Consider the following 26,466-nt stretch of genomic DNA (forward strand, 5'->3'; position numbering starts at 1 on the left):
GCCCTCCATAGCACTGGACTCCAGAGCTCAGCAGCCAGACACCGCTGTGCTTAGGGAGAGCTCAAAACCACACACCTTGTAGTGCTGCAAACACTCCCCGTGAGGAAGTGACGGAGACAACAAGTTTCATCTATTCCTTGACCCTCAACAAATTGAGGAAGTCTGTAACTGTTGTCCCTGGGGTGTTCTGAAATAAGACCTCTCTCTCCAAGAGGAAACAAGCTCAGGATTAAGTGAACAGAACTGCCCTGCAAGCAGCACGCAGCTGCCTACAGACAGGACTTTTAGGAGCTGCCAAAGCTTAACCCACCTGGCCTCTAGTCTGTCTCACTGTGATCATAAGGAAGAGCAAACAGTCATCTGGCCAGCTGTTTGATGTACACAGGGAGAACTGGGCTGGATAAAGAAGACAGTTCATTTTTGTAAGAAACAATATATTTTATTTTTCTGACACCACAGCCCTGGCGAGTGGTTTTGTACCAAATTTAATGGAGGTTACACAGAACGTTTTACGCTGGGGAGGAAAAAAAAAAATAACCACAAAAAAAAATCCTGGGTAACTTTTAGTGTCTGTTCCACTCCCACATTAATAAAATCACTTGGGGTTTCTAAGAAAAGGAGAATAGGAAACAGTGAGAGAGACTACTGTAGGATGTAACAGTGTCCAAGTCCAGCCCCTTCCTAGAAGTGGGAAGAGTCCCCACGTGAGGAGAGGCTCTCCTAGATTTACTCCCCAAAATAACACAATGTATTGCAGCTGCCATAGGAGGAGACAGAAGGGGACGGAGAGAGAGAAGCCTATTTAATAAAGAGTGGGAGGGAGAGACAGAAGGTGCTGGACAGCACGCCATAATTTGAAAAATATGTCCTTAACTTATTATTTATTTCTTTTAAAAGATTCCCCTCACTGAACTTAAGTTCCTTTTTGTGCTTTTCATTAATACTCTGCTCTGAGGTCGTAGTTTGGTTTTTCTATACATTGGGTGTTGAAGGAAAATAGTCCGAAGTTCTGAAGATGGATTCTCCACCTAAAGTAAACAGCCTAGAATCCCATTCTCCTCTCACCCCAAAGACTAAAAGTCTCTGCTAAAATCCCTTTTACAATATAGTACAGTACACAAAAAACCCCAAAAATAACCGAGAGTCCTGGGAGAAGCCAGTCCGAAGGACGTAAACATACAGAGAATGGTGCAACTTGTGACAAATGGCAATTCTCAAAATACAGCTACAGATTCTCAAAGCAGGTGCCGTCACGGGATACCCAAGTCCACAAAAATAATTTTTAAAAAATAAATCTTAAAAAAAAAACAACCTGTTTAAATGAATAATTTTTTTTTTTTCAGGTAATTCCATACATTCGAGATTTCCCAAAGCGTCCTCTGGTCTCTTTTCACCTATTGCATGGCCAAACTGTACTCCTGAAGCTCCCAAAAAAGCCCTCAGGACTTGGAATCTCATCTTGACAAGGATCAGAACATCCAGTCTTATGGTAGCAGCTTAAAACATCATGTTCCCTGGGTTTCCAGGGCCTTGGCTAAATCCTCCCATGCCAACGTCAGCAGCCATACCTCGGGGCCTCATCTGGGGGGGAATCATGATGTTTTGTTGGGGTCCCATCATGCCCTGCATTGACATCATCATCCCGGGCGACCCCACGGGGCCCGGGTGGCTGTACAGCCCCGCGGGGGCTCGGTCCTTGCCCGGGATCATGCCCACGGCGGCCACGGGGTTGCTCATGAGGGCGGGCTGGCCGGGCATGGCCGGCTGTGCTGGTGACATCATGCGGTGGTGCGGCCCCATCATGCCCTGCTGCAGGAAGGCCGGCGGCCTCATCGGGTTGTGGCCCGGCATGGACGGAGCCGTCCCGAGGGGGATATCCGGAGTTCCCACCGGCCCGGGGCCCCCCATGCCAGGCAACGTTAGTCCCATCCTCGGGGTCTGCTCTCCTATCATCCCCTGCATGTGGGAGAAGCCAGGCCCGGGACCCTGCGGCTGCTTGCGGCCTGGCACCTCCCCACGAGGGAAATACTGTAGTGTCTGGCTGGGCTTCTCCGACGGGATAATCCTGGACAGGTCAAACTCGGGTATTCCCGTGGCTCCAGGGCGGATCACCTCCTGCAGCTCTGGATCAGTGAAAACCGAAGGCATATTGTTTCCAAGAACAGTGAAGGAGTCTGGACCGCCAGGGCCTCCAGTCTTGCAAAGTGCTGGATCTGTCGAACTTTGGGGCAGGTTGGTGGGACGCCCCAGAGGTCCTTCTCCGTGGAAGCCCATTCCCGCTGGGAAGTTGCCTTGTCCACCGCTGGGCCCGTTGTGTGGAAATGGCACCTGCTGTGGAGGGGACTGTACAGGGGGAAACCCCTGTGGGAAGCCCAGGCGTCCTTGAGGTACCATTGGAGACTCCTGGGAACCGTGCCCCATCATTGGGTTGTGTGACATCAGGCCGGGTCCCACGGGGACCCCATGAGGAGGTATATTGGGTCCCATAGCATTTGGAGAGGGCATCTGGTTGTTATGGGAAAGAGGCTGGGTCATTCCCATTGGGCTAAGGGTTGGCATTGGACCCACTGGGTTTGGACCTGAAATTCGAGGATTCTGAGAATTAATGCCCATTCCTAGGGAAGAAATAAGGAATCACATTTAGACAGCAGCCAGTAATAATCAATAAAGCTATCAGAGAGCTTTCTGCAAGGTTATCAAGTCCGCACACACACACCAAAAAAAAAAATCAGCCCTAGTAATAAAACATCAGCCGTGGCTCTGAAAAGTGTTATTTTAACCAGAAATTCGATGGCACCTGAATAGCTGCTTCCCTAAGTTTCTCACTGCCCTATTAAACACTGACTAAAGCCTGCTCCATAAGGAGGATCTCGATCCAACCCACACCTTTACTACCTCCCTGGCAGTCCACATGACGCAGGCAGTAACAAACGTGTCTGTGACAGATTATCAGCACAGGGGCACTTGTCTACTGGGAAGTGACAGAATCTCCTCTCAAAACTCAAGCAGTGATAAATCAGGTAACCCTTGTAAGACTAGGAGGCAGCGATCAATGAGGTTAATGAGTTATCATCATGAACTTATTCAATTAGCCAGCTTCCCCAGATACATTCAGCCACCCCGATCATTACTGCGTGAAACACATGGCAAAGCTACAGGTAAACTCAGCAAGAGCTCATTAACAATTGCCACTCCCATGAAACACCCACCCATTCCTCCTTTCAGCTGTCAATTCAATTGGGTGGAGGGACTACAGCCTATTTTTGTATTAAACAGGTACCCATGAGAATTAAGCTATCAGCAGGGTCTAGATTTCTCATATAAACATGCTCACACACACGACAGCCCAAAAGGAGAATGTTTTATTTTACTTTTCCTTTAACTCTTTCAGGTAGGGACCTGGACAGTTTCCCTCAGTCCTGGCTGAGGTCACCTGCCATTACATATTCCCTGTATGGGAAGATTTATGTTTTCAAAAAGTGCTCCAACACTCTCTTTCATTAAAAAGGCAATCCACAATTAAAAAAGCTCCAGATTAGACCTGATGATTCAGTGTCAAAAAAAAAAAACCCCAAACCAACCCCAAAAAAACAGTGAAGCTTCTATGACACTGCCTTAAGACAGGGGAGGTATGGTTTCCTCTGGGTAAGAGTCTGACCCTTATTCCCATGAGCAGCCTTCACTCACACAATTAATTCCAGTCTGCCTGAGTGGAAATCTCCTCCATACATAAAGGTTTTCCAGATCAGACAGTTTCTGGACAGAAAAAAAAAACCACAGCTCCAAGGAGAATTTCCAGCTCTGCATTTCAGAGAATTGCAAGTGCCTTCTCAAAAACAACACATGGCTATATATTCCTCGAGTTTTTTCCCCTCTCACCATTTTCATTTGATGAAGCTTCCGTAAAAATCACCCTCACTGTACTGCCTGATACTTTGTGCTTAATGTTTCTTTGATTTTCTTACCTGGTACACTGTTCATAGGTGGCAAGTTTGGGGAGCGGGCTGGAGGGGAGTCATCATCCGAGCTGGCCACAGTTTTGATGGCATCGTGATAGAGCGGTGTAGAGCTCGGCATGGCAAATTTGGACATCCTGGACATCATAATGGAGAGGGGATTCTGGGAGAGGGTTGGCTCTGGAGGCATTGTGTAAGGACTGCTAGAGGGAAGATTTCCAGGGAGAGTCACAGGAGCAGACTGGCTGACTGTGGAAGGAGGTGGACCACCTTAGGAAAAAAGGAAAAGACAGAAAGAAAGTATAATTTTTCATCCCTTTTCCTTAACTCCAACTCTTTTCCTCTAAAAATCTCAAACACTAGAAATCTTTTTTACTGCAAAACTTTACATGACTAATGTAATCAACGCCTGTGAAAGGTAACCAGAACAGACCAACTACTGGTCAAGCTGGTTAATATCTGTTATCCTACTGGAAAACACTTCTACTGGAACTATCTTGAGCCTCTACAAATGTACATGAAGAATTACCAGTTTACTCTGAAAATCTTACTATTCAATTTCCATACACCGAAGACAGACTTAGGTACAGGGGTTAGCCATAGAAATCAAAATCTATAATCATTTAGTTGTTCCTGCATCCACCAAATGTCAACTGTAATTCCTTTTCCCTTTTCTTTAGGAGGCATCAAGCAAGCACAAAAGACACAGGCAGCACAAGGAAAACTGTGGCAGATATTTCTGACAAACTGCATGAGGAGCTACAACTCTCTGTTTTATGTTTCATTACATATTTCATGCATACATATTAGCTGCCTATTCCAGTTAAAGAAGCATTCTCTGTACTTATTATCTTAACATCATCCTTCGCTCTCCCAAAACCAGAAGTAACTGCACTGCCCATCTCCTTTGTTCTTCCACTGATAAATTCCATGAAACTCACACCGCTGTGAAGGAAAGATGCTAAACTGAAGTTGTACTCTCACTGAAAATTCACTGCACATTTCTCAGCCACTCCCAACCAAAAAAAGGAAGGTAGAATAGATAACACTAAAATTCTGTAATGCCAAAACAATCATGCTTTGGAAGAGCTGTGTGTAAAAGCACTCATCAAGCAACACTTCACACAGATTGCACAGATTATTCTGGGTTGGAAGGGACCCACAAGGCACAGACGAAAGCACTAGGTTCTGACTTGTAGGCACCTGGGCTCACGCCGGGCCTGGCCTCAGCAGACACTAACACCCAGTCTGCTTTCCCGAGCACAGACCCAGCCCGCAATCCCAGGGTTACCCTTGCCAGCAGCCCCGCAGGCATATCCCTATCCCAATCCCCATCCCGGTCCCGGCCGCCGCCGCGCCGTTACCCGCGGCAGCACTAGAGGGCAACGTGGGCAAAGGGCTCCTCTCTCTCTCCCAGCCGGAAGAATTTCCCGGGCGGGAAGGACAGCCCTGAGGGGTGAGTGTGCCGCAGGGAGAGCTCCGGTAAGGTGAGGACAGAGGCATGCCAGCACCTGGAGCCTGCGGTCCCAAGCACGGCACGGCTCGGCACACAACTGAATGCTATGGTGATTAGATCACTCCAGAACCTTTGAAGCCTGAAAAACTGAAGCACAACTTCCCGTCTGCAGTGTAAACCTGAAAAGCACCAACCACACCTGAACCATGCCTAGACACAGGGCTGGCTAAGTGTGCTCAGCATGTCTTTGTAGGAGCTTTTTATCTCAAAGAGTTTTCATAACATAAGCAGGATCTTCTCCACAAAGCTACGATCACCATGAGCTACAACAGCCAGACCCCTACAAGGAGAGATTTCTCCCATCAATCCTCTACATCTTTTCACACCTCCTGACCCCATGCTTTTGCTTTTATGTCCTCTGAGTGATCAGCCCTCAGCTGGACACTTGGGAGGCACAGTACTCACCCACAAATACAAGAGGAGGAAAAGCCCTTGCCCTTCACTCACACAGCCCCCCTCAGAGAGGCAAACAGCCATCCAGTCCCTGCCCTGCTGAGAGAACCCTTCTCCCTCCCTTGCTGCACACGTTGGGTGACCCGACGCGAACCAAAGTGCCGGATCCAGCTGCCAGAAGGGCACTCACCCGACTCCACGTTCCCCAGCATGGCTGGAGAAGACATGGTCAGAGATGCCTTGTGGTTCGGGGGAATCCCGGGGCTCTGCAAAGGAGGCTTTGGAGATGAAGTCCATCCAGGAGAAGGTGCGGGGAGAGACGGAGACTTGAGGTGGACAGGAGAAGCAGCAGCAGACCCCAAGACAGGGGGGGACTTAATGGAGGCAGCAGCGGCTGCGGCAGTGGGGCCCGCGAGCATTCCTGCCAGCTGGGAGGGCGTCTGGGGGGACTTGAGGTTCCCCGAGGGAGACCCCATCATGGGAGACTGGACCTGGCGCATCGTGGGGGACTTCAGGGGGTTGATTCCTGGTGAATGCACCTGACCAGCTGCAGAGATATCCAAGGGCTTGCGGCCGAGGCTGCGCTGCGCGGGGGGAGCAGTGTTGAGGCTATTGGGGTTACTGGTGGGATTGAGAGGTAGTGGCGGCATGTGGCTGAGCCGGTTGTTAGTCCTTTGGTCAGGCCCGATCTGTTCTCTGAGATTCCGGAGACCAACTCCTGGGCCCTGAGACATGGGGAGGAAAGGCCTGGGACCCATGCCATACTCCTGCTGCGGGTGCTCCCCGAACGGCAGCGGCACCATTTTCTGCTGAGAAGAGAGCATCTCTGAGACGCCAGGGCGCAGCTTCATCATCTCTTCCGGCCCGACTCCTGCCTCCCTCAGCTTCTGAGGGACCAGGGGTGGATTGGAGCCCATGCTGACATTCATGCCCATGTCCCCCTTCATGCTGCCAGGGCCCATCCCAAACTCCAGCTCCCTGCTAGAAGCCATTTGCGGGGGTATTCCTTTTGGGAAGTCCCCCCTGGAAGGGCTCATCGGTCCTTCTACCGGCATGCGAGGGAAGATGGGGTTGTTCCCAGGTTCCATGTGCCTCTGGGAGGGCATCATTCTGTTTATCTCCATGCCGGGCCTGATGCCTTCCATGTTCAGACCAGGAGGAAGGCCCATCTGTTTCTCAGCCAGCTGCTGCTGGTAGAGCTCTTCGGGCAGGCCCTGTGGATTGGGAAACCGCTCCCCTCGGCCAGGGCCACTGAAGACACCCTGGCCAGGAGGGAAGTTTCGGCCATCTGGGATTTTTGGCACATCATCTGGCCAACTAACTCCTGAAAGCCCAGGCCGTGAGGCGGGATTCGGGACACTGGGGCCCTCCATCTCAGGGTTCATCATTCCTGCAAAACCAGGCAGGCGCATCTGGCTCCCGGGCACGTTGGGATGAGGGGCCATGCCCCTGGGGGGCAGAGAGTGTGACATGTTCATGCCTTCAGGGAAGGGCTCTGGGCCCCCAGGTCCCCAGCCCTCACCAGGGGTCATCTGGTAGGGAGGAGGAGGACCCCGGACCACCCCACGAGGCCCGTGCTGGTGGACCATCATGTCCTGCAGGGAACACTGCTGCACAACCACCTGCTCTTGCTTTCTCCTCTTCTCCTCGTAGAACTCCTGCTGCAGCTTGAGCCAGGCCACCTGCTCAGGAGTCATATGGTCCAGGTGGTCTGGGCCTATGGGTCCTGACTGGGAGTTCATTGGTGGTGGCCCCATTTCATCTGGGGAAAAAGGCATGTCCCTGTGTCCTTGAGGGCCAAATGGAGCCCCTCCATCTGTCCGAGACCCTGACCCTTTGCCTAAACTTTGGGATTGAGCCATCATAGCCTGTATCGGCCCTTCGGGTTTCTTTTGGGGACCATCCAGCACCCCAGCATTTGGGGGAGGCCCCCCACTTTGCCCTCCAGCAAACTCCTTCTCATCAGGGAAGAGCATGCGCTGTATGTCTCGCAGGGTCTGCAGTGAGCGCTCTCGGTGCTCCAGCTGCTCCTGTGACAGTCCATCTGGATTCTCACCCAAACTGGATGGGTCCCCACCAGACACCTGCTGGGGAGGACCTTTGGGGTCTGCAGCTGAGCTATTGCTACCTTGGGAAACGGGGCTAACCGCTCGGTTATTGGGGGTCGAACTCTGCCCAAATCCTTCCGTCTGCAATGGGGTAGAGTTGGCAGGGCTGCCCACGGACATCACTTTGCTTTCCACGCTGGGACTGTCCTGATCTATGGGACATGGGGGGCCAGTGGACTTGGACACCGGCGCTGACACGGGTGGGGTCGGCTGCATTTTGGCGTTCTGGGGAGGGTTCTGGTCCTGGGCAGCGGGGGGCTGGGGCTGCGGCAGGGGCTTGGGTTCAGTCCGAAGTGCAGTGATCTGGGGGTTCTGCAAGAGAAAGCCACACGTTGTCACCTGTTCTTCCTACAGCCCTAGCACACAAGCAGCAGTGCAAACAAAATGCCCAGTCTCAACCCCACCAGCCCAAACTTTGCAGGGAAGGGTAGCCTTCATGCAGCCATTACAGAACAGCACCTCTTTTGCTCAAGACATTACTGCAGGAACCTCTTTCTTCTGTGCTAGCTCTGCATGAGCAATGGGTTGGAAACACACTACCCAAATATTGCAAGACTCAAACTCTTCTTTGGATGATCCGAGACATTTGTGTGCAGAAGGTTTGAACAAAAACTGTCTTCCTGAAACTTATTTCAGAGCGTAAACAACCGTCCATCACTCTGAATCACACACGAGCACAGTGACCGTTTCCCCTTCCCACCCACACGCAGGTATTCCCTACCAAGGGTACAGTGTTTCGTTCCGCCTTGCTGTTTGAGATGTTCTGGATATGAAAGGACACAATGGTTTCCACTTGTCCCTTCAGCACAGCTTCTGCAGCCCTGCAAAGACAGACAGGCAGATGCACATATCCAGTTGAAGCTAAGAATCAATTTTTCTCAACTGGCCTCCCTCCTATCTTTCAGCTGGCACAAGGCAGAAAGGCTCAACCACACATATTTCACTCTAGAGGAGTAGCAGCAGAAAAATGCTTACATCTACAAACTCATCAGCATTCAGGGTTCACGTCTCAGTTTAGCCCATCCTGCACAGATTGCAAAACAACATCTACCACCATTGGCAAGAAACATAAAAATCTTCATTCCTTAGAGGAATAAGCAATCATTTCCCAGAGGGAAAAAAGTAGGCACATTCTCCTCTACAGCCCCTCCAACGACCCCAAAACAAGTAATGAGTTTTTGCTACTTGATGCAGAAAGTGCCCTTGACAGTCTCTTAAAAAGCGAGCACAAACAGAACTCCTGCTCCCTGAAGACATTCAAGCATCTACCTACTTACTTGTTGGCCATCTCAGTAGAAAAGACGTAAACCACTTTGGATGGAGTCTTCTGCCCACTTGCTGGCTCCAAAGTGGCAGTCAGACCATGGGAAGGTGTGGAAGACCTTGGGGCTGAAGTATTTGAAGGAGTCATGGAGTGTGGTGTGTGCTGAGACTCCTGGGACTTCACATGATCAGCAGAATTGCAGTCTGGAAGGGGAGAAAGAGGAAAAGAAAGGAATTACTACCTTGGGAGCACTTTGGAAACCATTTCTGGAAACTGATCAGAGCTTTTTCTCCTCAGAATTTTCCTGCTTCTTCCTCAAGCAACACTAAAGGCAATTCTCCTATTACACCATGCATCTTTCCTCCAATGCCACGCTGCCCTTCAGGCACCACTGGGAGAAAGCTCATCTTGTCCCTTTTCAAGGCCTGTGGCAGTTCCCAGAGCTGATCCCTTTGAATTCTCTCATGGCCACACAGAAAAGCAGGAAAATTACACACTAAAATGAACAAATATAAATACGTCTGCTTCCAAGGAGAACGCTTGTAAAATTTCAATTCATTTTTTTCCCCTTCAGCCACCTTAGCCAGGTGACCCAGCAGATGGACAACAAAGGAAAGACAGACCACTGCACATCTAGTGTGGTTTTGCACTGCCTCACAGAGGCAACGCTGGAGCCAGGAACAGAACACAGAAATATCAACTCTCTGGCTTGTGTTACCAGCCAGGGTACTACAGGTTACGTATCTGTGTTGACAAAACAGACTTGCATATTGTTCAAAACCTGTTACAACAGAGCAGTTCCTGAAAGGCCAAAGGCCAGAAGGAAACCAACAGGTTGCATTTGTACTTTCAAATCCTCTGGGGGAGTTTCAGAGTTACAAAGGAACTTTCCCACCAGAGTCAGGCCTGCTCTCTGAGAGGGAACAAGACATTTGCCAATGCCAGCTATGACAACCTTTCCTCTTCCCCTGCTCTCCAGACCTTTAGACTTCGTTGGAGGGAACTTACAGAATCTCAGACAAATAACATTTGCATAGCAATTCTCCATCTCACAGAGAATTCAGACTAATTGTCTGCACATGAATCCTAGCAAGCATACCTTTGATTTCAGGGTCATCATTAGGAGTCCCAGATTCCCTCTGTTCAAAGGAGTCTGCTGAAATGCTCCTCTCTCTCTTCCCTTTCCCCTTGGCACCATTTCCAGCCCCATTCTTCAGCCCCATGCTCCCACCTGGGCCAGGGAGCACTTTGGGGGTGTGACCTCCACTTTTGGGGTCACAGGGAGAGGGCTGGGATTGGCTGGTGGAGCCCCCTTGTTTGCCTTGGTTGGAAAATTTGGAATCCAGCTGAGGGTTGCCAGACGGGGACATCACTGTAGGGGGGCGGACCATCACCTCCTGCTTTGATTTGGGGCTACAGGGGACAGAGGAGAAAAAAAAAAAGACAAAAAAAGTGACAAATCACACCATTGATTCATTCAGCCCTGTAGGAACAGATTAGAGTGAAGCAGAAACAACCACTGTCACCTAGCAAGCTAAGACAATTGCTGACACATAAAAAATGCCTGCAAGCTTAGAGTCATGCAGGTGCTTTTCTGAACATGCCCTGAAAGGGTTATTATCCAAGATGGGATCTCATTGCTCAAGAAGGCACCAAGGCAAACCACAGACCTGCCAGATCCCAGAAACTGCTGTCACATGAGGACCCACCTCTGAAGCTTCTGTCAATAAAGACAACGGTTTCTATGTGCACAGAGGAGCGCCTCACACCAAGACCAGCTCAGAGTAAACAAACAAGGCACAATAAAGTTCACCTCACCACTCTCCTGGACCCCAACTACATGCTACAGCTCCGACCAGAGAAGACCCCCACCCCCCTCCCTTGCACCTCCCTATCCAGTTCTACAGGGAGCACAAGGAAAACCCAGCATTGCTGCAGCATTCGTCATACACCGGGGCGAGCTGCCAGGAAAACACAAACCTCTGACCGTGAAAACAATTAAACCAGCTACAACCTGCCTCTGAATAAGGAAAGAGAAGGAAGGATACCATCTCCAAGCACACTCCTGCAAAATGGGGCAGATGGAGCTTCCTTAATTTGCCAAAGCAGATTCAGAGTCTTTCCTTTCTTCTTCCATCCAGTAAACTGCATCCTAAAAATATTTTGCTCCTCTGGGTTTTACAGACAGATTAGCCACCCCTTTCTCCTCACCCTCCACTTACTCCACTGCAATTGGATCTTCTGCATTGTGTTTTCCCATCATCACTATCACTTCCAACAGGCAGTGCTTGCTAGCATCCTCACTGTGGGACTCGCACAAGCTGTTTCCTCCTTAGGAAAGACATCTGACTCAGAAGCATTCCCTCTGAAATACTCCCAAGTTCCAGATGACCTCTAGGAGTAAATAATCAAACCCAAGAATGCTGTCAATCAGACCACTCTAAGTCCCTGGGCGCCGCTTTGCTTCCATATTCTTCCCCTTCCAGATTAGTGGAGGAGAGATGCTGACCTGCTGCACTGGCAGGTGACTGACGCAGAGGATCCCAGTGCTCAGCAGATCAGTTCTCCAGGCTGCTCAGGCCAATAATACAGAGGAAGCATTTTGTGTGAAAATACAGGCAGAGAGACCTTCTGCTGCCCAACTACCCCTCGGGAAACAGATAATTAGAAGAGGAGGAGGGGGGGGAATCAAGACAGAAAAAGCATGTTTACTCTCCAACAGCCTGTTCAAGCACCTGATGGGAAGGGAGGAGGGCACATGGAATAGAAAATCCACAGCTTTCAGCTCATCCTGAGCCTTGCAAACATGGAGACCCATCAGCACTGTGCAGCCACTGCTCAGGCCCTCAGTAGGTCTGATGGGAGCACGAAGGAGGGCCAGTGGAGCCAATCCAGCAGCACAGCAGGGATGGCAACACCCACCAACCCAGGGCAGCTGAGTGCAGGCTCTTCCCCTTACCTCTGTGTGTTGCCTGACGGGGAGTTCCTCACTTTGGGGTTACTGGAATGCATTGACAGAAATCCTGAGCTCACAGTCTCACACACACGCAGATGGGCTCTCGTCAAGTTCCCCTGGGGATCGTGCCGCCAGAGGCAGCGTCGAAGCGCTTCCTGCCACCCGCTCCTCTCAGTGCTGGCTGTCTGCTTGCCTTTTTTCTCTTGGCTCCTCGCTGGTTTTGCACTGGGCACTTCCCTCCTGCAGCTCCAGCATTCTCTAGACGCGTGCCTCCTGCCGCCCAGGGGAAGTCTCGCATCTCCAGGGCACCCTGCAAACCACCCCACGAGAAGAGAACAGAAAACCAGTGAGGAACTTCCCGAGCAGACGTGGCCGGTGTGAGGCAGTACATGGCAATTCTTCCCCCATTCCCAAGAAGACACGGGAGAAGAGCTTTCAGGTGGATGGGTATTTCCAGACCAGAGGCAGCCCTGGCTGGCCATTCAGTTTACAGGCACTGAGGCCATCTTCCCTTTGTCCAAAGCACATCATTCTGGAGTCAATAAAGCAGGGAAGCACCTTGTATCTGAACACTTTGATTCCACATCTGTGCTCAGCTTAAAGACACTTCATAGCACGTCAGCAGAAAGTCAAAACTGCAAATCCCCAATATGAGTTAGCTATCCAGAATTCCCCTTTGAATGGCTGTAACATGATATTTCTTAAGAACATAAACTCTGCTTAAATCTTTTGTCTCCTTGGTCCAATATACCAAGACATATGCTCAATGATGTGTGCTAAGGGTTACACAAAGGGAGAAAAATAAAATAAAACACCTTCCTGGCCACCTGTAAGCTACCAGCTATGTGTGATTAGTCTGAAAACACCAGGGGTTAGTCACTCATCATGTCTACTTAGAAAGGCCAAAAAGCACTAGAGAAGTACCCATCTAAATTTGCTCAGCAACACTCTACAGACCATTGAGGCTTTAAAAAAAAAAAAAAAAACACCAAAAAACACCACCCTCCCCCAAAAAAAGACACTTTTTCAGCTTCTTTTTTAGAGACAATATGCATGACACGGGCAACAAGGCACCTAAAACTGTTTCTGGAGGAGGAAACTATTGAACATCACTGTTGACATGCTTTGGGCTAAATTATTTTGGAACAAATTTCTGTCTTGTTTATGTTTCAACAAAATCTCTCCTGTTCATCTCACCTACTCAGATGCAAATCCACTTAATTTAGAATCTAACCAAGATTTATTGTTAATGTATTAAGCATTGCTAGTTAAATATTATTCAAATGTAAATATTCCCGATATTCCTTCTCAGCACCAAAGAAGTAGTTTCTTCCTGTGTATGTCAAATGAAACAAAATAAATCTTACCAGAACAGGAATGTCTTGAATTTTATGAAGAAATTACTGTTCAAAGCTGCATTTCAGAAACAAAAATTGCCTTGTTTATGTGATGACACCAGAAGATTAAGAAACACCTGACCACCTCTGGCCAAGGAGATTTATCAGCAACTCATAGTAATGAGCACCATGGTTTTCCAGTTCCCCAAATTTATAGAGTTCTGAGGCTGTGCCATTACACATTTTAGTGACTTTGCACTGCTGTACTTTAACATGATAGTGATCCAAACTGCAGCAGTTCCACAAAGCTCTGCATCATCTCCAAAAATTCTCCTCTCCACCACATGCCTCCCTCATGAGCCAGAGAAGTCACCCTGCTCCCCATTCTCACCTCCACTGTGCTGCACAAGCCTATTAATACAGGGAATGTTTCTGCAATAAATATCTCATTTTAAACACCTCCTACTAGGCATAATCAGATGAACTCCAGTCTGAGCCACACAATCCAAAGGACCCACATCCTTCTCCAGGACTATTAGCTGGTTATCCCACTGATTTTGAGAGCAATGTTGGCTTTATCCTATCACTATTGTTATTGCTATCATGCTACAATTGGAGCTGGTGCTATACAGACACACTAAAGATGAGAGAGAACCTCTTCACACATATCTAAATTGTATCATCTTTGCATGCAAATTTGGCTCCTACGTCTGTTTTGACAACAAAAGTGAAACATCAACAGCATCCAACCCCGCTTTTCAAGAGATTGATACGTCTGTAAAAGTCAGTGGAACTCGGTGATACTGCAGGGTCCTCACTTGAGGTGAAGGTGTGACTGAAAATACAGTGAATTCCAGGATAAAAACAAAAAGAGAAAAAAAAAAAGAAAAAAGGCATAACAGCATTAAAGGGAGCAGAGCTTGATGTTTACAGGAGGACATAGATGCCTGCATGATGAACTTAAGTATTCCAGTTGTTTCATCCTCTGCTTTTCCATTTGGATATTTATGCATTATGTTACCTTTTATTACAAGAGGAGAATTGCCTCAGACTCCCAGTCTTGCACAGTGCAATGAGAAAACACGAACTGAAGAATCAGGATCACGCTGGCTACATGATACTTCTGACATCAACAAACTTTCAAGTACTTCACCCGGGGGCGGGGGGGGGGGAACCTTCCATTTTTTTAACCCTACTTTTTTATTCTATATACACACATCTTCCATCTATTAGAACTGATGCTCTCTGCAAGGGAACTGTATTTTCCAATCTCAGTTTAAATTTCTTCTTACCAGAGAGAGCTATAAAGGACACATCAATATATTCATTGGTGGAACAACAGCAACTCAACTTCCCCAGGTTCTTATTTCTGCACACTGGGAACGTACCATCTTTTATAATGTGAAGTGGAATGCCTCATGATTTTTCTCAATGCACTTCTAACATATGTATGTCTGGGAATCCAGGGTTCAATAATGGAAAAGCTCTAGAGAAATGTATTTTTGCAGCTGGAGTCTGCCTGCCATAGCAAAGCCTTTACCATTGCTCTAAAATTAAGGTCACTGACAGTGAATGGTCAAACCACTTTTCAAGATGTTTTGGCAAGCTACAAGGCTGTATTTTGGGCATTGCTTTAAGGTATGCCAGGCAATGTCTGCAGGGAAAGGGGATGGTTCAATTGGCTACTCGTTCTCACCACCTCTCTCCTGACCACATCAGGGAAAGATGTGAATGGGAACTAACCCAAGGGAAACAACAGAAATCCCTATTCAGCTGGATTGGCCCCCTGATCTGGTTGATCATGCAACCACATCAGTGCCATTGCAAGCTCAAAGGAGGAGGTGAGAACAGGTGAAAATGTAGCCTCACCCCTCTCGGCTGCAGCCTGCAATTTGGATGGCTTAAAATGACTTCAAATCTCAGTTGCAGAGACAAAAAAAGAGATGGATCTGCACTGGTGGAGATGGGACAGGTGCTCTCCTTTCCAACAAGTAGCTTACCAAGACCCCGGTGTCACGACACGGCAGTACTCATCGTGGAGGCCATGAGTTGCAAACCACTTGTCTCACAAGAAACGATCACCTGGAAAACAAGAGAGAGGAAAAGTTTCACCAACAAGAACACAGCCAAAGCCAAGCTGTGCACCCCTTCCATGCACCCAGACACAGAAGCAGAGGAATCAAAGCTTGCTCTGAACCACCGACAAGGGGAAGCCTCTGCTCAGACTGGCAAGATTTGTCAGCACCCAAAAAGCCACCATCAGACTGGAAGAATCTGAAGAGCTGCCCATGGAGGAGAAATAGGTCAAACCTGCTTTAGCACTCCCACATTTCAGCCAGCTCAATTCCCATGAGCTCATCTGTGCTTAGAGAAGCTGACACAAAGCCTGGACATGTCACCTTCCCTTCTCTGCACCCATCTCTCTTCAAAGGCTCACCTTCCCCTCACTATGTGCTCAGCAACTCCTGCCAAACCCCTGTGCTTCACATATACAACCTCCTCCACAGCCCAACATGTTTAAATAAAAACATCAAGCACCAGGTAGAGCCAGGCAGTCACATCTAGGGGAAAACCAGGCAGGTTTTAGGAGGAGGAGGCACTACCTACTGTTCTGACAGCTCCTTCTTTACGTCACTGTACACACTACAGGGAGAAGGGAATCCAATGGCAACCCTTCCTAAGTAAGGCATACTGCAAGTCTGCTCAAGATAGAGGGGCCAACCCCACCCTGTCCTATGGTTATTTCCTATAAGGTCAAAAGAGTCCATAGCCCAAGAACCCATCAGCCACATTTTCAGTAATACAGACAGCCCTGCATCAATTAATGCTCACTCACATGTTAAAGCAAGTTTAAGTGCCTGAAAGTTTGGTAATATAAGGGAACACAGACTTTGAGGAACAGTTTAATGGTAAAACTGAAGTCAGTAAAAAAGGAGCCAGCTTCTCCCTCACCCACTGTGAAAACTGTAGAGGCTGCAAGAACAGTATGAATCCAGACAACACACACACTGTCAGGGCCAGCACGGTCTCTCAGAGCACTCTCAGCTATTTACACAACACAGACAGCCCTGCAGTAAAGTATGACTGCAAACTGAAATCACTACCCGAGGTTTTCTGTGTAATCCCAATGCATTCTGCTGACCAGATCTCCCAACAGAAACGCAGGAGCTGGAGGCTCAATTAGTTACACATTGTGAAACCCTGTGCATATTCTCTTCCCTCCAACATTCTCCAACTATTATCTACTGCAGCTTCACCTTAGTAATGTAGCAATGCACTGCCATGTAATCCACTTCACAAAACCAAACTACAAAGCTAGGCCCAAACAATGCAGCTACATTCTCCACCCAGTCCAGCCAAATCAAACAATGAAATCATCAGCGTGATAGACCATCCTTATCTGGCCAAGTCACACCTGCAGACAGAAGCTGAAACAAACACCTATCGCAACAAGCTGCTTCATCCAGTAAAACCTACCACAGCAGCACAATCATCCCTGAATCCAATTACCCAGTAATATCTCCTCTCCCCTTTCCCCCACCCCACCCAATGAAACAATACAGGTAAGCCATGCCAGTGCCAATACTGACACACCTCTACCAAAGCGGCGACAGAAATCACTTTTTCCCTTGAAGAGGAAAACATGTGAACACCAGCACACAGCAGGATGGGCAGAATCTACCACAAACAACGGCCAGAGCTCTACTGCTTGAAACACTCAATCCCAACTTGGCAAAAAACCGCATTACAGACCACAGCTCAGGCCCGCTAGAGGGGCACCATCCATCTTTTAGGTTACCCAGTCGGGCAATGTAATTCCATCCCCCAGTGTCCCATCTCTGCTGCTCACCTGCATGGTCTTAGTCCCCAGTCAGCACGAGACAGCTTGCTCTCCACAGTGATTTTGAGAGCACAAGGCTGAGAGGACGTACACAAGCAGCTACCACAGAGTAACCAACAAGATGCAAATGCACATCTCAGTTTACCTTTTGGTTAAGTATTTGTGAACCACCCCTGTACTTCTACAATCCAGGTACCATACTACTGCACTGCAAACAGAAGGTGAAAAAAAACCATCTAAACTAACTCATTCCTACTTTAGGTCTTTAAACTGCAGAAGCTTGGTAGTGATAAGTGGTCAAGTACCTGGAGGTGTACAGCATTATGGCTGCTCCAGCAGGAACAGCTGCAGACATCACTGATTCACTTCAGTCTTTTCTCCCCCTCTTTGAGAAGGAGAATGTGGAGAGATGAAATAAAGGCATACCAAGCAGATAAAAGTATCAGACTTGTGGCCTTACTGTGACATGAAGCATTAAAGGCAAGAAACCTTTCTCTGTGTACAAGAAAGAGCACGCTGCTATTTTCCCCGTGGCCTTTCTGAGACTGTCAGTCTGTGCTGGACTGAGGCTGGTGAGAGCCAAAAATCAGCATGGAAGAAGAAAAAAGGCTAGAGACCTGCTGCTACAGAAAACAAAAGATAACTTTGAATGGAAGCTGAGCCTGCACCCTGAATTGTATCTGTGACAGTGGAGTGGGCAAGGAAGGAGAGAGCGCGGAGTAGGAGACTGCTCTGGGAAGAGCAGCAGCTTTAGGAGGGACCAAAACCAGCAGCAGTAGGAGGTATTTGAGCCACCCCTCATCCTGACAGCCACCAGGAAGCAAACCTCTGCATGAGCATCCACCAGTGGATTCCCCGTGTGACCTGAGAGGTGGGGTAAGGCAATGAATCAGCCAACACGCTCCTTCAGCACAATTTTACTGGGAAGGGCACATCCTATTTCTCCGACCCTCATTCAACCACATAACAGGGAGAACAGCTGCACTGGCAAAAGGTGAATCCCCTACACCCAAGAGCTACCACTGGTTTTCATCACGTGCTGCACTTACCAGTTTTGTCAAGCATTTGCTTATTTTACATACTTGCAGCTGAACTGCACATTACTTTTTAATAAGCTGCTGTTTAATGAAGTACTTGATTACACACCTCATTGATAAGGAGAGCAAGTGGGAAACAAGAGGACTCAGGAAGGGTTATTTAACGCTTTTATTGAGCTGTCAGACTTCCTTAAGATCATGTAAAAGCAAACAGATAAATTGACATGAGTATTCTACACCCCACACATCTCCCCATGGCATTGGAGGATGGAGGGACACAGGACACTCTTCAATCCCTTGAACCAGCCCCAATTTCTAGATATGGCTCCCTACCATGGGCTATTAAATACACCTTTAAATCTGCCTCTACCTCTTAGCAAACGCTGCCCTCCTCATCCTTTCCCAGGAATGCATAAAGCACGTGCTTGTAACACAACTAGGACTGGAGCCACCAGCATTCAAACAGGTCTGTCAAAAATGCAGCCTTAACCTCCTGTACAGCAACTGCTGTGCTGGACCCAGGAAAGCAACTTCCACCAGCCCAAGCCAACCCAACTCTATCCCTTCCATTGCTAGCACTTGTGATCCAGCTGAAAGCTGGCTCCAGATAAGACAGGAATCATTTTCAGGAGACAACTTTCATGTTTCGTCCAGCCAGGTGGCCACATGCTCACTTGTCACAAAGGAGGCAGCAGTGACTGATGTCACAGGCATGGACAGACCTGTGCTTGTTAAAATAGACTTGCATCCATCTCCTGGATGGCAGGTTCCTCTGCCCTTTTTCCTAAACAAGGGCAGAAAATACATGGGGTACCTAAAGAACTGCTGGGGCTAAAGACATAGTGTCACATGTGCACATAAATTCACATGCCACCTGAACACCACACAACTCTGCTCTGCCATCAGTAGACGCCCTGACTACCTACACTGTCCTGGCTCTTTCCACTGCAGGGTTTGCAGACCTCAGCCCTCAACCAAACTACACAAAGTATCACACATCAGACTTTCAGCTGACACGCTCCACGTGCACCTTCTACCAGAAAGGCAGGGGCCACTCGCACGAGGGTCACCTCATATGGTACGTGGACCATATTCCACCCAAAACAGCTGATGATTTGTGAAAAATACCATGTTCTATCATTCCCTAGTAAGCCACAAATCCCCCTTACTTATAAAATATTTTCTCAACATCAAGAGATAACTTGTCCACCTAAGCTGAGCAGACAGCAACTCACAGCCAGTCATCAGTTTCCAGATGGCCCTAACTTGTTCTGAAGTAGTGTGGACTTTCCTATGTTTATGTCTTGCCAATAAAAAGTTATGGCATACACAAAGTCTTCAGTTTCACAAAATATTCCACTTATCCCCGTCAGAGAAATCACTGCTAACCCAAAGTCTGCACAGTATTACCTCTCTGCTCACAGTCTTGCACTGGAAATGACTCTCAAGCAACAGAATAATCAAGAACTTGACACCTGAAGTTATTTTGCTACATGACTGTGGGGACTACACAACCTCCATAGAGAAAACACCTTCTCCTGTACACACGGTGAGTACACACCTCTCTGTTGAACTCCAAATGAGTTGGTTATTGCCTTCAGTTACCTCCAGCCCCGAAGCACAGAGAAAGGGTTTGAGCAAAGACAAGCTCACTTAAAATTAGCACCTTGAAGACCTACGAGCACATTGACATGGAAAGAGCACGCAAGATTCTATGCCATTACATGGGAGAGGAGCTCCTCTGACTTGCTCAACTTAATGTAAGAATTCAGGACCACAGGAATAAGCCTCACAGAAACTGTAGGAACATATTTAATCACCCCTGTGCAAACGAAGTATGTGTGGTCATACAAAGTAGCTCTGCTGAGCCTACCTGTGCCTGCCCATATCTCAAGTCAGACAGTACAGATACCCTTCCTCCCATAATTCCCCCCCAACTCTTATCACCACACACATGGACATCTCCTAAAGAATCAATCTGTCCTAAAGTCCATCCAGAACAGCAATGGCCACAGAAAATTCAACCTTTTGGTCTCCATCCTTAAAATGTAAAGTCAAAACAATCACTGACAAAGCACAATACAAACCCAAAGGCTCGGGGCACTAAGCGTTTTATGACATTTCTCGTGCAACCATCCCCTTCTCTCAGAAAATGGTATCTCTAGCAACTATTCACTTCCTTCCTTCTGCTGGCAAGCACATGGATAACCAACAGTAGCCACAAAGCCTAAGTAATTAGTATTACTATATAAGTAATTAGTATTTTTAGGTACTTTAAAAAAAATCATTCTGAAATAGTCTTTTGCAACAAACACATTACCCCCCACTCTCATAAGCACCACTTTTGAAAGCTGTGAGTAGCACTAACACTTTTTGTCAAACAGACAACTACTTGCCCATTAAACCTTTTTTCAGTGCATCAAACAACACTTCAGTGCATTATTAATCCAGTGGGGAAGAATGACTGTCCTAGACAGCTTCTGACTCTGTACGACTCCTTCCCCAAAGTAATGGAGGAGACAGACACTTATGGATGTTGGTGAGCAGATCCAAGGTGTACAGAGACAGACACGAAGAGCCTTTTAATTTCCCAGCTGCTATTATGTAGACAACACTCCAACTACTTGGTCCACCTGGGACTCAAACAAGCTCTTGGCAGATTCTGACACAGTTCCAGAAATCAGTCTGGGGGAAAACGCCAAGAAGAAAAACCCCTAAAAAAAAAAAAAAAAAAACAACACCTCAAAGCCTAAGCTACAACTATCTGCTTGGGTACAGGAACGTTATGAGCACTTCCCCTTGATGTCCATGCCACGCCAGCCTCTCCAGCAGCAGTGGCATTTGCAGGTCAGCCAGGCTGCTGCCAGGGCTCTGGGGACACCGTCACGCACCCCACAGCGCGTCACAGCGTCACACTGACCTCAGCCCAGCAGCCCTGCACAGCTGCCAGCACCAGCTCAGCTCCACCTCTGTTAGCAAGGCTGGGAGCAGCCTATGTACTTTACAGCTGGAGTTTTAAGCACCTTAAGTGGGATGTCACTTGCCTGAGCAGCAGCCCCTCTGCCCTGCCGTTCCTACTATTGTTGACACCGGTAAGGATCAGCAGCTCGAGCAATAAGGGATTTTTTCAAGAAATGTTTTAACAGTATTTCCCTAATATATGACAGGCTTCCCACATCGTATTAGCAGTTAACAGCCCCAGCATCAGTCAGCATTGCATGCAGGAGTCCAGTGGACAATGATAAGAGTTTTCCACAGGTTGTTTTCACTGCTTTGGCTTCTGTCAAAATTTCTTCTACTTTTCAGGAGTTAGGCAACATGTTCAGAGGCAGAGGCAGTCTTCTCCCCCTTACTTCTCTGGGTTTGTTTTTTCAAAAATTTAAATAGGGACATCTGCATGAACAACCATGGGTAAAAGACACCTGTATCAAGCTTGCCAGCAGGCCATTATCTAGAAACTAATCTGTGGGAAGGGAGTGGGGGGAAAATATGCTGAAATAATGGATGGGAAGACAGGACCGAGGAGACACCAGTTTGTTCTTCAACAAGTAGTAACGTCACACCACTTAAGCAGAAGGCTTGGGAGAAACAAGTCACCTATCAGTTCAGCCTGGGGGGAAAAAAAGGGCTTTTCCCTTTCCTTTCAGCATCCCTTCAACGGGCTTCCAGAATGAAAGATAAGAAGCAATCCTCAGGCATAACTCCCTGGGCTGCAATCTTGTCAGTTTTCATGAGCTAAGTGAGGCTGGGATGGGTCAGCACAGGACAGAGCTCCTCTGAGGAAAACCCAGTGCTACATGTAGCGAGTAGTAATTCCCTGGTATGCTGCAAGGGGACACAGCGCCCATCCGAATCACTGGGGGAGACCCACACACCTTCCTCCCTTTTAACCTTCACCTCTACAGGCATTTGGTCTCTCTCATCCCAAACGAGCAGTTTTTCAAGGCTCCCCTGAGTATCACTACCTTCCAGCACTGCCTGTCCGACCAGTTTTCCTTCAGGACTGTCACCACCAGCCATCCTTCTGCTCTTCTCCTCCTGCGGTTCTTTAGCACCCGGGGAGCTCAGCACCACAAACCTGCCATTCCCACAGGGACAGAGTTGGAGGGTTACTATACCCCCTGCAGCTTACTGCTGGGTAAGATGAGTGTCAGGGGGTGCAGGGAACCTCTCACTTCTTTGCTTTTAGGCCCACATTAGGCGTGTGAGATGTAGCACGACCTTTAGCCCCACAGTGCAGCGCTTCCATACTGGTTTCCTTGTCGTTAAATGTAGGATCTTCCACACAGCAACGACTCTTCTAAGGAGTGAGGCACTTCAAAGAACTCCAGCAAGCAAAGACTGCATGTACACAGTACTCCACGATGCTACATGATTGTATCAAAGCTGCCGGGATGAAAAACTGACATTTGATAAATAACATGAGGTCACCTCAAAGATCTCAGAACACCGCACGTAAAAAAAAAAAAAATGTTATTTTGACAAGAAATTAAGCAATTGTATAATCAGGTCTATTATCAAATCTGCTGCTTTGACACGATCTTATAAAAGCACGAGGAGCACGCAATTCCAATTGCTGCGGGATCCTCCCTCACTTCGACACGAGATGTAGGCATTTAATATTCTTCTAGTTAGCCACGCATGTACAGCAGAGCCTAACGCACTTCAAAGTATTTACTGTGCTGTATAAACAGAGCGCTACTTTCAAAGACTCATAACTGTCAAATCAAAGCCAGCTTCCACCAGAGCATTCAGGAGCATTTCTGCTGGATGGTGGCTATCTGCCTGACACTTTCAACCTTCTATCCCCAACCACAAGAAGGTTAAAATTTATATATATATATATATATACATATGTATATTTTTTTAAGAGACAGAAGAAAGTGTTTTCTTGCTAACAAGCTGTCAAGTCATTTTGGCCTGAAGTTCTTTACTCCTTTCTCACACGTACATATCAAATGTGGTGGAAAACTTCCATTCCACTAGGAGAAGTTCCGAGAGGAGTTTCTCCATACACAGGACTGCCTGAACTCTCCACTGTAACAGCTCCCACTGTTGAAGCTGCAGCCGCTCACCTCAACAGGCTACGGCTTGGTTTTATATTATACTGCAAATACATTTCTAATCAACCCTCAAACAAATCCAGATTGGTACACAGATAAAACACTGCCATTTCACAGGCAGTGGAACAGCGATATCAAGACACCTGAAGAAGTCCGTTCAGAAAATGCAGAAAGCAGAGCTCTGAGCCACCTGAAAAATGGTCTGGTGCTGCTCCTACCCAGTGTTTTTATCAATGAACCACTAAACCAGAGTTTTTGTTCAGGTCTTCACAACTCTGTACACACTGCAAAGGTAGCAAAGATAGCCTGACACGGCATACACAAGCAGACTCACAGACCTAAAGCAATTTGTAGAGCATATGTAACATGGTCAAGTAGATAAATCACAGGCTCTGTCCTTAAGTTCGTCACCAAATCCAACCTAACCTGGTTATAAAAGAGCCCATGGGCCCCAGCTGCCCCCTGATAAGGTAAAACAGATATCTGCACCCTTTGTTCAGAAGGCACAGAGGACAACAACAGGCACACGGGGACCATCAGGTGACAAGATGGGTCAGTGATTTAAAGCTCCCTTGCCCTGCTGCTATGCAGACAGCCCCACCAGAAAGCCAAGGAGCAAAACCACAGTGGCTCTGCCTTCTTAAGAGGCCAAACAGCCATGAGAGCATGAGAAAATGACAACCAGCTCAGAGTAACTGCAAATGCTAGGAGCTGGACAGGCAGCTGTGTGGTTACCTGTGCCTGAACAACTGCTCTGAACTCAAAACAGAAAACACTAAGCTCTCCCTCAATTCCATATGCAGCTAAATTATTGTGTATATCATGCACTCTTTTTGTCATAGACTGTACCACTAAGGAGCACCTAAAACCAACACTGTTTTCAAGACTACAGCACCCAATTTTCAGTGAGCTCCCAGAGAACACTGCTCTACCACCTCTCAGCCCTGCTTTGCTGAGAGAAATCATGTCACTGATAAAGCATACTTTCCAGATTCCTTCCTTCAAAAGGATTTCATTGATTCTACCTAGGCTTTAAAAAACAGTCCACTGTTCATCTCCCTTCCCTTTTCCACAAGCTCCTTCTCAGAGGCCAAACAAGGAAAATCTCACCTCTCCTTTTAAGTCTGTCCGAAAACAAAGGAATCTTGGAGCAAGTCTATCTGTTCTAAACAGATAACATTCATTCTTCAGATACAGTAAAAATTTCATAACAGTCTTTAAATAAATTCAATGAGCGTTGCCAAAGCAGATCAAAACCAGAGCGCTCAGATCCGACCCCGCCGAAGAGCAGGTAAGAACAACCCCAGGAGGAGGAGCAAAGCAAATGTGAAAAGTTGGGTAGCAGCAGTTCACCTCTCCATAGCCACACTCTGGTAGCTCAGATCAGGTTTCAGGATGGCTCACCACGATCCAACCAGAAGCCTGTGCAGCTGAAAGGCGCATCTCAGACACTGGTCTCAATCAAGTTTCCAGAGAAGTGTGTGAGAACCCTGCAGCAAACCCAGGCACAACAAGCTATTCCCTCCCTCTCTTTCCCAATATAGAAGCACATCTGTCAGAGCAGAATAAAAAACAAGGTTTAGACCACAGGCTTAATACCTCTTCCAAAATTTCTACTGTCACTGATTACGATAATTGAATATTCTTCATATTCCTACAGACATCTGATGCTTTTTAACTCTTGTTGAATTCTTGCTCCTGATGATTCTCACAGCATGAGTTTCACTGCTTAATTGCAACCACACTAAATAGTCTATAGTCAATTTACAGTGCATGTTCTGTATCATCAGGCAGTCTTGACACAGCAGAAACTTTTCCATAGCTAAACCACCATACTCTTCTTTTTGCCCTGCTTAAAGCTCCTTAAAGGGGTTTCTCTTTTGATACCTTGCCTATATGTTCAGAGATGATTTTTGGCAAAAAGAACAAGGTAAGCTGAAGGGAACTGTTCTCAGGCAAGGGAAGCTGTAACAAACAGGTGTAAAAAAAACACTTAGCAAGTTTAGCAGGCTCTTGGGGTATAGCTAGATGAGCACTCCTTTTGGCAGCAATGCCAGCTTAAAGAACTGCTGCTACCAATATTTACTTCCACCCCTGCACCACACTGTCTGATGTGCCCATACAACTGCTTGTGTGGCCAAACAGTGAACCAGTTTGGCAAACTGATGCAGGCTAAGTATAATCTTTTTTTTTTTTTTTGCCAGGGTACTTATAATCCAGATCAATTCCTGGATCCTTTCAGCATCCAGCTGCTCCAGCAGCAGCACCAGCAGGGTGGCACAGAGTCAAAATGGGCAAGCACCAGGGACTCCTCACAAGCCAGCTCTAGCACTGAAAGAAGTGCTAGGCCCCTACAGGTAAGGGTGCAGCCACAAAGCACAGCCCTGCTTCTTCAAAGATATAAATTAAAAGTCAACACTGCAACAGTTCACTTGGATTCAGCACATTAAAATGTCACCTACTTTTGCTAAGTAGCGATTGTGAGCCGGAGGGGTCTTAAAGGCAACCCTTCACAAATGTCCCAACAGATAGATTTTTTTTTTTTTTGTTCAAGTTCTTTGGCATTATCAGGAATTCCTAATCATAAACAAGGTTCCTGTTCTTCTGGACTTGTGTAGTCCCTACCACAAAGGAGATCGAGCTCCAAAATGATTAAACTTTTAAAACACAACAAAAAAAAACCCTATCAGACAAGTAAGGGTGTGTGAGGGAAAGCTATTTTAAATCCAATAGGCAGAGCAGTGCTTGGACAAAAACTCAGCAATGAAATCTCCTTCCATTCACAAATTGCCCTGAAAACCTGAGTTAACACCTTGACTTTGCCAGCAGGAAGACTACAGGGACTCCAGCAGAGCTTGTAAGCAGGAAATCCAAGCCCACAGCAAAACTTGCTGGGTTAAAGGCCTTCATATCTATGTAAACAGAGCACAGAACTTAGCGAGGTACAGGGATTTCTGTGAAGTCCAAGGCCACGCGAGCTAGTTAGAAGGATTTT

At 47.4% G+C, this 26,466-nt stretch overlaps 1 protein-coding gene across 4 annotated transcripts in view; it reads right to left on the minus strand.

The window, feature by feature from the left end:
• Positions 1-555: 555 nt before the first annotated feature.
• BCL9 (BCL9 transcription coactivator) overlaps positions 556-26,466 on the minus strand; it is a 59,708-nt gene continuing 33,797 nt past the window's right edge. For 2 of the 4 annotated variants that reach the window (XM_051778633.1, XM_051778637.1), the window contains exons 2-9: positions 15,531-15,612; positions 12,197-12,503; positions 10,337-10,650; positions 9,251-9,440; positions 8,695-8,794; positions 6,056-8,285; positions 3,966-4,226; positions 556-2,615 (exon numbers count right to left, since the gene is read on the minus strand). In XM_051778633.1, the coding sequence (XP_051634593.1) occupies positions 1,498-2,615; positions 3,966-4,226; positions 6,056-8,285; positions 8,695-8,794; positions 9,251-9,440; positions 10,337-10,650; positions 12,197-12,249 (4,266 nt within the window). In that variant the 5' untranslated portion in view covers positions 12,250-12,503; positions 15,531-15,612 and the 3' untranslated portion in view covers positions 556-1,497. Of the gene's footprint in view, positions 2,616-3,965; positions 4,227-6,055; positions 8,286-8,694; positions 8,795-9,250; positions 9,441-10,336; positions 10,651-12,196; positions 12,504-15,530; positions 15,613-22,373; positions 22,995-26,466 lie in introns of those variants that run through there. The other 2 variants (XM_051778636.1, XM_051778635.1) reach the window with 2 other exon arrangements.

This window comes from Manacus candei, unplaced genomic scaffold (genome assembly GCF_025592945.1).
Source record: "Manacus candei isolate 608988 ecotype Guabito, Panama unplaced genomic scaffold, ASM2559294v1 h1tg000014l, whole genome shotgun sequence".
Lineage (NCBI taxonomy): Eukaryota > Metazoa > Chordata > Aves > Passeriformes > Pipridae > Manacus > Manacus candei.